At 40.6% G+C, this 13,400-nt stretch overlaps 2 protein-coding genes across 2 annotated transcripts in view; one reads left to right on the forward strand and one right to left on the reverse strand.

Annotated features, from left to right (window-relative positions):
* LOC135226400 (von Willebrand factor A domain-containing protein 5A-like) overlaps positions 1–13,400 on the reverse strand; it is a 442,225-nt gene that overhangs the window by 100,190 nt on the left and 328,635 nt on the right. The gene's annotated exons all lie outside the window — the stretch shown is intronic.
* LOC135226174 (von Willebrand factor A domain-containing protein 5A-like) overlaps positions 1–13,400 on the forward strand; it is a 67,458-nt gene that overhangs the window by 7,397 nt on the left and 46,661 nt on the right. The window contains exon 4 of the mRNA XM_064265617.1: positions 666–767. Within this exon, the coding sequence (XP_064121687.1) occupies positions 666–767 (102 nt within the window). The remainder of the gene's footprint in view (positions 1–665; positions 768–13,400) is intronic.

Raw genomic sequence — 13,400 nt, forward strand, 5'->3', positions numbered from 1 at the left:
ACCAACATTGTTACCAAAATTGTCCTTAGGCTATGCAGCATTGCCAACCATTGGAGAGTGGTTTTTTTTCAAATTTGTTGTAATTTGCATCCTGTGTCATATATCTTTGATCCCTGGTCCAGTGCTTACATAGTCTTTTTAGTACTTACATAGTAAGTGTATGTTCATTAACTCAGGATAGGCAAACCAGAAAGAAGCCACCAAAGGTCAGCTGGAAACCGATGTAGTTGGCAGAACTCCAGATCCAACCAAAAAAATAATACATCAGGTTAGAACACAACAGCTAGTAAGGAGAAATCAATCTCTGCAAACTGAGAAGAGACCAAAATCAAGGAGATAGTTCATAGTAGACCACCAGCAGAACTACCAGTTGTAACATAAATAAATGGAAAAGAGTAGAAATGTGGTTGCTGCTGTTGTCAACGTACTCCAGGGAGGGGAAGTCAGTCATCAATGTGACCAGACACAAGAAGGAAACACCGAAACTTACGTGTAGGACTGAAATCATCGAGAAGATGCCAGACATACATATATGACTGAAGTCACCCCAGCAGAGCAGTGCTGCATACAGCTTTAGGCCTTATCCTGCATAAAATCAGTTCATGAGGTTAAGAAAAGTAATGTTGAAATATGAAAAAGTTGATTTCAATTCTTTCTTTCCACAGCTTGAGTTCAGGATGCCAGTTGATGAAGGTGCTGCTGTGTACAAGTTTGAAGCAGTCATTGATGGCCGGAAGATCTCGGCACAGTGCTTGGAAAAGAAAAAGGTGAGAGTTGAAAGCAGTCCTTTCTATTTCGTTATAGATTCATGATGGTAAAATGTTACTGATGCCCTTTTTTTTCTTTGCTTCAGATTATGTAGCAATTACCATAAATACAGTGCAGTCAAACAAGTGATATAATTTGTTATACTGATTTTTAGTGTGTTCTTAAATGATGTTGATGTTCAGTTGATTCTTATTGTGGTTAGAGGTTTAAATGTGAAATTTACTATAGGTTTTTGTGTGATTAGTGGTTTGATTCTTCTGAGATGACTTGGATCCCATGAAGATGGGTTTTCATACTTCAGTGAGAGTTCCGCAGTCTGTCCTATTGATGGTTCACTGCTCTCTCAGTCATTTCCTTACAGAATCCTTTCAGGCATACTGATATCTAGGTCATCCATTTTCTTGAATATTCCTTCAGAGTATTTTAATTGAAAGTCCTCTAAATTCTTTTTATTTCCTTTGATCTTTTTACTGCTCCCAAATCTTTGATCGGTGTATAACCGCAATCGTAATCTGTTTTCACTGCTAGGGGCCAAAGGGACACTGCAAACAACTTAAGGCATTACGTAATGTTTCTTGCAGCATGCATCCATATATATATATATATAACAACAGTGGTCCCCCCCCGTATTTGCGGGGATTGCGTACCAGACCCCCCCCCCCCCCCCCGCGAATAGTTAGAAATCCGCGAATGTTTTGGAACCCCTCTCTAAAAATTAAAATGCTCATAAACTCCTATCCTGAACATGCAAACACCAAAGTATCTCATAAAAAGACCCATCCTTCATCAAGATATACATAAAATATTCTATTATGGTTCATATTAATCTTTGAAATATTATTAATACTGTTTTAAAGTAAATCTTACATTTTATGGTTATACATAAATACATACTATGTACGTACTGCATGACTTAGTTATGTATGTGAAAATAATTCAGTCCCCCCATAAGTATTCAGTCATGCACATTTTCTTTTATACTGTTACTTGAGACATCATTTTATTTTTACAAGGGAAACAATTGTATGTGAAATCACAAATACCAAATGTCTACTTAAAGTATTATCCTACATCAAATATACCATTGAATAGGTATCATTAATATCATTTTAAAGTCATCTTAAACATTTTACCATTAGAAATATATAAACAGCCAATAGCAGAGAGAGGAGAGAAGAGAGAGAGAGAGAGAGAGACGAGAGAGAGAGAGAGAGAGAGAGAGAGAGAGGAGGAGAGAGTAGAATAACTCCTTACGATTTCAATAGATTGAAATGAACGTCTGTAGGCAACTTTTTTCCCCTCCCATAAATACATATATTTCTCCAGAGAAGAGAGAAAGAGAGGACTGTGCAATTATGTTTGTCTGTCTATCAATTCTTTTGCTGAGAGCGAGAGAGATAAAAGAAGGAAGAAATAGAAACACCAAATGTATATCTTATGTAACATCCTGCATCAGATTTACCTTAAATTATTATCATATTACTGTATTAATCTTAGAGATTGTATTATATAATTTCAAAGTAACCCTAAACATTAGAAGCCTTAAAGGTATATACTTACGTACTTATAACACTTGCAGCCAAGAGAGACAGAGTTACCACTATGACAAGTATCTTGTGGGGAGAAGGGAGGAGAGAGGAAGAGATGAGAAGAGAGAGAGGAGATGAGAGAGGAGAGAGAGAGAGAGAGAGAGAGAGAGAGAGTTGTCCTTACAGTATTTAAAAGAGAGAAATGGAATGATTATTGTATTTAAAATACTCACATATGAATTTTGTACTTACAGTTATAGTATTATTATTGGAAAATATTAATGATAAACTTATTACATACATGTCCATGAAAATGATCTCATCTCAGTAAGAGAGAGAGAGAGAGAGAGAGATACATAAAACCATTAAATTCGTTGACCATTGTATGGCATTGTTACTTTCCCAGCTCCGAGCGTCACTGGAGTTATGAGGTAGGGAAATTGATACAGAAAAAGACGAAGGGAAGAATTTTCATTTGAAATTAGTTATCGTATTATTACTATGTACTTCTATTATTATTGTTATTATTTGAAAATAAAATAAACACGTGCATCTACCATAAAAATTCTCTCATCTCAGTAAGAAAGAGGAGTTATCCTTACAAGTGAAATGGAAAGGTCATTTTTATCTCTTTAAAATACTACCATTATGAATTTTGTAATTACAGTTTTATTATTATTATTGTTATTATTATTATTATTATATTATTATTATTATTATTATATTATTATTATTATTATTATGATTATATTATATTTGGTTAAAATGACTGCTGCTTCAGCACTATTAATCTTATAAAGAGTCTTCTCTATCTTTCTGATGACGGCTTTCTCGTTGTTGCTTAGACTGGCGAGCAACGCACCGAAGGGCTTGGTAAAATTCGGTTGAGTCATTTGATTTATTATTGCTTATACAATTCTCTCTCTCTCTCTCTCTCGCTCTCTCTCATCTCTCTCTCTCTCTCTCTCATCTCTCTCTCTCTCTAACGCGACGTTTCCTCCTGATCGACAGGACATTATCAAGCGATAACTGCTGAGGGACTGAATTCCAGTGGCGAGTCCATCTCCTTTTATCGTGGTGTTGCGAGCTCTTGAGTACGGTCAGAGCACCTCTCCGGCAGGTCGGGTTTTCATTGGTTCCCGGGAAGGTGACTCATACGGCGGGCGTTGACGAGTCTTGCAGACCTTCTCAGGTGGGGGGTATCACCGGGAGCTTCTTGATTGGCTTCTACCTGAGTGACGTCACCCCTGGTATTATTCTCATGCCCGGTGTTCGTTTCATGCGCGCTGGTACTTTCGTTAGGGGGCAGGGGTGTGGTCCTCCTCACACACGTCGGTATCAGGAACGCTTCTTGGGTGGTATTAAGGGGAGGCTTTTCCTCGAGGATGAGCAGCGCTTCTCAGAGACGCAGACGTCGTGGGTCAGGTGCTCTCCCGATGATCTTAATATTCCTGACGATGTCATCTCTCGTGATGTTTCTGTGGTGTACTACAAGGGCGTGCTGCCTAATGGCGCCCTCCTGGGCGTGACAGGAAATCCTTTTTGACAGGCGCATCGTCGTCATGCCGATGTAAATCCCAGATCATCCTTGGGCGGGGCATACGTATCGGTAGACGACGTTGGACTGCTTCAGGGGGTCTCCTACTGGTGGGGAGGGGTTGTTCTTCATCAGGAGGTCTTTCGTACGCCGATTCTACTAGTAAATAATGAGGGACACTCTCTTTCCTTCCTCCATGGGGCGGACGTGTTCCTCTATTATTTTCTTCATGGCTGCTTCTTCCTCCTTGTATTGGTGGTGCATGAAGGCTTTATAGAAAAGTTTGATAACCTCCGGGGGTGGTGGAATGTTCCTTCTCTCTTCCTCCGTCATGTACCACTTGTCAAGGGCGGCTCGAGTTCTCGGTTTACGAGTTTGTTCGAGTACCCATTGTTAATTAGCATCTTGGATGCTCTGGTCGAGTTCGAGGTGTGTGTCCTGCCACGTCGAACAGTGCGAGAGGGCCCTCCTGACGAAGGCCCGCCCCTGACGGTGGTGGTCTTGAACCGCACAGGACACTCGCTATCACCATTCAGACAAAGTCCGAGGTTCGTAGCTTTGTGTAAACTGTAGTCGCCAACTTCTGATTCGTCTTTGTGACAAGGACGTCGAGGAAGGGAGCCGATCGTTGCTGCTGTACTCGACAGTGAAGTTGAGTGCGCTGTGCTGCAGGAACATCACCGCCTGCGAGAAGAATGGGCGGAAATACGTGCTGAAGCTGCCGCCCTGATCCTGATGACAATACCAGACACGACACCCCTGCAAGAGACCACCACCACCAACCAGACGACCGAGCGGAGGACCAGCGCGAGCCTCCCACCTACAAAGATATTAACGTGCGCCTTGCCTACCTAAGCGAAGAAAACATGCGTAATCGGGTTAGGGGCGTAACCACAAACTTGTCGCCCTCAACGGCGGTAAGCTACACATTCAAGAAAAGACGGTGGTGGTCTTGAACCGCGCAGGACACTCGCTATCACCATTCAGACAAAGTCCGAGGTTCGTAGCTTTGGTGTAAACTGTAGTCGCCAACTTTCTGATTTGTCTTAGTGACAAGGACGTTGAGGAAGGGGAGCCGATCGTTGCTGCTGTACTCGACAGGAACTGCAGGAACTGCTGCCGAAGGGCTTCTACCTCATCCTCGCAGTCCGGCTTGCACGAAGATGTCATCGATGTAGCGTGCGTATGTGCGGGGACATCTGTGTTGCGAGAAGACCCTTTCTTCCCACTTCTCCCATGTAGAAGTTAGCGAAGAGGACTCCTAAGAGGGACCCCATCGCTACGCCGTCCTTTTGGCGGTACATCTGTCCTCGGTGGGTGGTGAAAGGGGCTCTCTTCGTACAGATATTCCAGCAGGGTTCTTAAGGAGTCTTCTGGGATGTTAGGGGGTCTCATATCGGGATTCCTATATACCCGCTCCATGATGATCCCTATCGTCTCGTCGACTGGGACGTTGGTGAATAGGGACTCAACGTCTAAGGACGCCATGGTTCCCGCACTGGGGGAGTCGCGGATCTTCTCCAAAAATTCCACCGATGAGGTGAGGCAGTACCTGGAGGGGACATAGGGGGTCAGAATTTTATTAAGGCGTTTGGCCAGAAGCGTAAGTCGGGGCGGGCGTTTGGCTGATGATCGGGCATAGGGGGTTGCCTTCCTTGTGGGTCTTCACGTTCCCGTATAGGTAGCCGAGGCTGTAGTCACCTTGGATGGGCGGGAGTGTGTGGCATTCGTAATGGCATTCACAGATGCGATGAACCCGGTTGGCGTCACGTTTGATGTCTTCCGTCAGGTTCTTCGTAAGTCTCTCGAACTTAGAGAACATCAGACAAGATGGCGTCGAGTTTATCGAAGTATTCTGAGGTGCTGATGAGCACGAACAACGCGGCTGTCTTTGTCTGCACGCCTTACGGTGATGTCTTCCTACTTCTTCAGATCTGCGGCTGCCTCCTTCATCTCTTTGGTGTAAATACTGCTCGAGTATGACCCCCTGTCCGTAAGGGCCTCTGCTAGCAGAAGAGGTTGAAGGGCGTCCATCATTGTCAGGATCTTCTTTGCTTCCAACTGCTGAATTGAGTCGAGGAGCATCTTAATCTCCAGGCGTTTCTCGTGTTTCTTCGGTTTTGACATGAAGTGGCAGTTTAGTCCGAGGTTTAATATGTCATTTTGTTCAGGGGTAGGCTGGTATGCAGTGAGGTTGATATACCTCTGCGTCTTTTCTTGAATGTGTAGCTTACCGCTGTTGAGGGCGACAAGTTTGCAGGTTACGCCCCTAACCCGATTACGCATGTCTTCTTCGCTTAGGTAGGCAAGGCACGCATTAATATCTTCGTAGGTGGGAGGCTCGCGCTGGTCCTCCGCTCGGTCGTCTGGTTGGTGGTGGTGGTCTCTTTTGCAGGGGTGTCGTGTCTGGTATTGTCATCAGGATCAGGGCGGACAGCTTCAGCACGTATTTCCGCCCATTCTTCTCGCAGGCGGTGATGTTCCTGCAGCACAGCGCACTCAACTTCACTGTCGAGTACAGCAGCAACGATCGGCTCCCCTTCCTCGACGTCCTTGTCACGAAGACGAATCAGAAGTTGGCGACTACAGTTTACACCAAAGCTACGAACCTCGGACTTTGTCTGAATGGTGATAGCGAGTGTCCTGCGCGATCAAGACCACCACCGTCAGGGCCTTCGTCAGGAGGGCCCTTTCGCACTCTTCGACGTGGCAGGACACACACCTCGAACTCGACCGAGCATCCCAGATGCTAATTAACAATGGGTACTCGAACAAACTCGTAAACCGAGAAACTCGAGCCGCCCTTGACAAGTGGTACATGACGGAGGAAGAGAGAAGGAAACCATTTCCACCCCGGAGGATATCAAACTTTTCTATAAAGCCTTCATGCACCACCAATACAAGGAGGAAGAAGCAGCCATGACGAAAATAATAGAGGAACACGTCCGCCCCATGGAGGAAGGAAAGAGAGTGTCCCTCATTATTTACTAGTAGAATCGGCGTACGAAAGACACCTTCCTGATGAACAACCCCTCCCCACCATTAGGAGACCCCCTGAAGCAGTCCAACGTCGTCTACCGATACGTATGCCCCGCCCAAGGATGCCCTGGGATTTACATCGGCATGACGAGATGCGCCTGTCAACAAGGATTTCCTGCCACGCCCAGGAGGGCGCCATTAGGCAGCACGCCCTTGTAGTACACCACAGAAACATCAGAGAGATGACATCGTCAGGAATATTAAGATCATCGGAGAGCACCTGACCCACGACGTCTGCGTCTCTTAGAAGCGCTGCTCATCCTCGAGGAAAAGCCTCCCCTTAATACCACCCAAGAAGCGTTCCTGATACCGACGTGTGTGAGGAGACCACACCCCCTGCCCCCTAACGAAAGTACCACGCGCATGAAACGAACACCGGGCATGAGAATAATACCAGGGGTGACGTCACTCAGGTAGAAGCCAATCAAGAGGCTCCCGGTGATACCCCCCACCTGAGAAGGTCTGCAAGACTCGTCAACGCCCGCCATATGAGTCACCTTCCTGGGAACCAATGAAAACCCGACCTGCCGGAGAGGTGCTCTGACCGTACTCAAGAACTCGCAACACCACGATAAAAGGAGATGGACTCGCCACTGGAATTCAGTCCCTCAGCAGTTATCGCTTGATAATGTCCTGTCGATCAGAGGAAACGTCGCGTTAGAGAGAGAGAGAGAGAGAGAGAGAGAGAATTGTATAAGCAATAATAAATCAAATGACTCAACCGAATTTTACCATGCCCTTTGGTGCGTTGCTCGCCAGTCTAAGCAACAACGAGAAAGCCGTCATCAGAAAGATAGAAAGAAGACTCTTTATAAGATTAATAGTGCTGACAACAGCATCATTTTCAACAAAACATGTCTACGAGAGTGTCTCTTTCAAAGATTATTTTTATTATTATTATTATTATTATTATTATTATTATTATTATTATTATTATTATTATTTTGATTATTATTATTATTATTATTATTATTATTATTATTATTAATAACTGAAATTATCAATAAACATTTTACATACTAGTACCATAAAAATTCTTGTTTCATCTCGGTAAAAGAGAGAGAGAGAGAGAGAGAAGAGAGAGAGTGAGGAGAGAGAGAGAGAGAGAGAGAGAGAGAGAGAGTTAATTAAAAGTGACATGGATAGATTAGTATTGTATTTCTTTAAAATACTATCACATAATATGAATTTTGTAATTACAGTTATTATTATTATTATTATTATTATTATTATTATTATTATTTTATTATAAAAGTATTAAAAACATATAGTACAAGTACTATAAAAAATCTCGAGTCTCAGTAAATGAGAGAGAGAGAGAGGGGGGGGGGGCGGAATTTCATGAGCACTTGATGGCAACACAACAGCTCTTCCCCCTCCTGTCACAGAACTTGATATATCCTGACCAGTGTTTTAGTATCTGGAGTTAGAGAAAGAAGACTGGGATTTCCTTCATTCTTCCATAATTTTTTGAATGTTTTATAAGCTAAATCTTAACTAATTCACTATGGTATTTTCTTTAATTGAATTGATATTATTGCTGTATAAATTAATATTAATATTTGAAAATAGTAAATCATTTATTTATAATACAAAAAAACATACATCTTTGTAGTAGAGAGAGAGAGAGGAGAAGAGAGGAGAGAGAGAGAGATAGAGAGAGAGAGAGAGAGAGAATTATTATTTTTTTATTAGATGTGATATCATTTACACTTATTAAACTTACTAATACAGTATTTAATCAAAATTAATATTTGAAAATTAATAAATCATTTTTGTTTGTATCATAAAAATGTCTTTAGTCATGAAAAAAAATAAACATCAAAATACACTAATTACTGATTATTTTTGTCGGAAAAATTCTCCGCGAATGGGGCCGAGCTAGTCTGTCCGCAAATAATGTTCTACATAGTTCCAAATAAAAACCGTTGAATGTGTGAGTCCGCGAATCCAGAGAACGCGAATATGGGGGGACCACTGTATATATATATAGTATATATATATATATATATATATATATATATATATATATATATGAAGGTATTTATTATTTGGTATACGTATAGCCTGAGTGGTGATAACTGGTAAAAGCCCTCCCTCTCTCTCTCTCTCTCTCTCTCTCCATTCTATCAGGTCATTAAATTAGAGTCGGAGTTACAAAAAATATAATATTTATTCAACAATGGAAAGATAATAATTCATGTCTCACAGACAAACCACTCAGATAACCCCCCAGTATTTAAATGTCTCAATCAGTAATTAGTTACACCAATTATCTCTTCTCCAAAATATTATAGTTCCCTCCACACTGGACCTCGGACCCTGAGACACTCGGCCCCCTCACTAGAACCGCCTGTTTAAAACACAGAACACACTAGTGAGCTCACACACAATTGTAAAGACAAAGTCAATAAAATGGAACATCTTTACCAGATATCAAACAAGCCATCCCTTTGGCTAAAAAATGATACACTTACCCATTACAGCCTGGAACTTTAACACTGAAATAAAATAGACTTTCGCAGAGCTATCCCAGCATTCTGCCTTTTCTCCCGTAGCTGTCTCCCTCGTTCTTGGCTAAACCAAGCCATTAAGAGTAGACATAGTTCGTACACGTACACACGAATTCACACTCATCAGTAATGCCTCAATAAACTGGTCATAGCCAGTTTTCAAAGGCACCTTGAACAAGCCCTCGTGAACTCACATAACCATAGAACGAACGTTGACCCGCTTAAACATGCATCTTCGTATCACACCATCCCAGAAATGATTTATCAGCTTTCTCCGGTCATCGCTTCAGACTCTGTCTCTATGGGAAGTTAAAAGCAATGAATCTGCGCATTCTAAAATGTCACAGCACATCACCTCACAGTGGCATATTGAATATATTATTAATTATAGCCCTCTTTCATCTGACACACACACACACGCACACACACACACACACACACACACACACACATATATATATATATATATATATATATATACATATATATATATATATATATATATATATATATATATATATAGCTTCTTAAAAAATCACAGTAGACATGCATGTGACTTCATAAATAAGCAAATCCCACAGGAAAAGGTTAGTCAGAAATCCAAGCACTTTCGTCTTTACTCAGACATTGTCAAGGAGCTAATGAAGTACAATTGGAGAGAAAGGTCTCTGGTACAAAACAAGATCAAGATTACCAGATGGTTAATTGTCAAGGGTTAAAAAATTAAAAGAGATATCCAGATTATCGATAATCACATGGTCACAAACCTAAACAGATTTGACCCTAAACGAAATTACAAAGTACCTTTACAGTCCAAAAAACATGTAAAAAACTGAATATATTAATTTTGTTGCTTATATTTATCTACAACTTTTTTCACAATGAAAGCATCAAGTTTAAATAAAACCAAGACTTAAATTTAGAACATTTCTATTATTTGACCTTGAATGAAACAAGATTCAATGATATTCCTTTTAACTGTGTTATTACATGGGATTAAGGCTCTTGCTTGACTCCAGTTAATAGGATGGTCTAAATCTCTCATATGTACGAATAATGCATTTGATATTTGCCCAGTTCTCACAGAATATTGATGCTGTTTGAGACGTTGTGAAAGAGATTTACCGGTCTGTCCGTAATAGACTTTATCACACTTTTTGTAAGGAATTTCATATATGCAGCCTGGAAGATCTTTAGGAGAATTTTTGATTACTAAACTCTTGACATTAATATTACTGAAAACAACATTTATGTTAAAAAGCTTTAAAATTCTAGGAATATCTAAAAACCTTTCATCATAGGGTAATTTTTTAGAATGTTATGCTTACTAAATTCAAGTTTGTCATTGGTTGAATAAAATGTTTTTCTAGTTCTTTTCCATGCCAATGCCACATCTATAAAAGTCCTTGGGTATTTAAGTTATGATATTGCTGGATGGATGTATGAGTTTTGGGGCAAAAGCCCAGGCACTGGGGCCAAAGAAGCCATTCAGCGCCGTAATGGAGATTAAATAAATTACATTATGAATGAGTTAATAAGTGTATGAAGAAATGGTTCATATATAAATTACCATATGAGAAATGAATGAATTAATGAAGAAATAAATGAAGAAAATGCTTATAAATAAATATATATATCTATGATGTGATAGATAAAAAATAATTAAATGTTAAAAATTATTATTTATAGACTTTAAAAAGGAGATGAGAGCAGAAATATCTGCTTCATCTCCCAAAATATCACAAGGGATTTACCCCCTAAGATATCTCTCTCTCTGGTTAAAATATCTGGGGCAAGCAACCAGAATGTGCTCCACTGTTAGCATCTCGCCACCGCAAGCACACTCTGGGAGGCTGCCCCTTCTAAAATAAACTGATGGGTCAGAAATAAGTGTGCCCAATCCTCAGTCTGCTTAAAACTATTTTTTAATAGCTTCTAAAGTGCTTTTGGAATCAGAGTAAATGACAAAATTAGTGTCGCTTACTTTGAACAACTATATCCAGGGCGAGACTATGGCTGTTAATTCTGCTGTGAATATGGATGCAAAGTCAGGTAGTTTAGCTGTATATGCTGTATCACCAAGGATAACTGCACAGCCAACACCACTACTTGACTTTGATCCATCCGTATATATTTTTGTCACATTAGTATGGACAGTTTCGTGCTGCCAAGAATTTTCCCCCAATCTCTTCCTTAGGACAGTCTTTTTTGTTAAATGCTTTTTTGCGCACGGATGCTTCTGGAATACGCCATGGAGGATACACAGGATGTTTTACTTCCATGACTCTCTGGGATTTAAGATTATTACCCCTAACATCTTCATTTAGTCTAACTTGGAATGGTCTAGAGGCTCTTCTACCAGAAAAGACCCGTGAGTCTGCTTCCCTCAGCACCTGGAAGGAGGGATTTTTGGGAGCACTTTTAATTCTAGCCTTGTACCTTAATCCTAGTTCTTGCCTTCTCAATCAAGGGGAAGTTGGTTAGTATCAACATATAGCTTTCAACAGGCGAAGTTTCTAAAAGCCCCTGAGCATATTCTCAGCCCCATATTGTGTACAACATCTAGTTCCTTCAGCCTGGTTTGACAAGCTGAGGAATAAATCTGACAGCCATAGTCTGCTTGGACCACACAACGAGTCATATAGTCTCAGCAGGATTTTTATCAGCTCCCAACTAAATCCAGAAATAACCTTTAAAATATTCAGAGATTGTTTTAACCTTATCTTTAAGGAGTTTATGTGGCTGGCCCATGTCAATTTCTGGTCAATGGTCATTCCCAAAAATTTCACTTCATTTTCATAAGGAATGATAGATCCTTTTAAACTGAGTGTGGGAACCTCTTCCACACGCTGGCACCTAGTAAATCTTACAGAAACTGTTTAGAGGAGGAGAATTTAAAGCCATTCTCATCAGCCCACTTTTTTAATGGCATAACAGACCTTTGCAGATGTTTACATACTGACAAGGCATCATATCCTGTGCAGTATATTGCAAGGTCATCAACAAAAAGTGAGCATTTAACAGTTGATGATATTTGTTGGACTATACTGTTTATTGCCACTGAAAAAAGTGTTACACTTAAAACGATTCCTTGTGGAACACCCTCCTCCTGCACAAAAGGTTGGGAGTGTGTTTTGCCCACTCTAACCTTAAAAAATCTCTGTTAAAAAGGAATATAAAATTTAATCATTCTTCCACATATGCCCATCTTGTGCAATTGTTTTATGATGCCAATTCACCAAGTAGTGTCATATGCTTTTCTCAAGGTCGAAAAAGTACGCCGATAGTCTGACATCGTTTGGCAAATCCTTGCTGGATTTGATTGGTCAGCCTCAGCAAGGGATCAAGGGTGGAACGATTTTTCCTGAAACCAAATTGAAATGGAGATATTAGTCCTTTTTGTTTCCAGGTGCCAAACTAATCTGGTGTTTATCACTTTTTCCATCAGCTTACACACACAGCTGGTAAGAGCTATTGGTCTATAGCTGGTGGCTTGGGAAGCGTCTTTATTAGGCTTTTTTATGGGAACAATTATGGATATTTTCCAGTCTTTGGGTAAAATTCCAGTTTCCCATATTTGGTTATAATCTTAAGTAGATACTTTTTTGGCATCATCTGGGAGGTGTTTAAGCATTTCATATAAAACTGAATCACCCCCTGGAGCTGTTGATTCAGTTGAAGAGAGGGACCTCCCAAAATTCTCTTAAGGAAAATTTGTGATTGTTATGGTTCAGATTTTCCATCATTTCATTTCGAGTCATTTCGGCATTCCGAATTCTTTGAAATTCTTTGGCAACTTCAGTGGGCTCTGTGATCAGAGTGTTATTGACCTTTAATGAGGGTAATGGTGACGCAACAAATTTTCCACTTAGTTTTCCTTGATTTTGCGCCACACCCACTCTCATTGGAGTTCTGGAATTGATTCCATTGATATAGTAAAGCCAACTCTCTCTTTTGGCTTTCTTGTAAAAGCGCCGCTGCTTGGCTAAACGCACGATTATAGATTAATTTAGA

Source organism: Macrobrachium nipponense, chromosome 14 (genome assembly GCF_015104395.2).
Source record: "Macrobrachium nipponense isolate FS-2020 chromosome 14, ASM1510439v2, whole genome shotgun sequence".
Taxonomy (NCBI): domain Eukaryota; kingdom Metazoa; phylum Arthropoda; class Malacostraca; order Decapoda; family Palaemonidae; genus Macrobrachium; species Macrobrachium nipponense.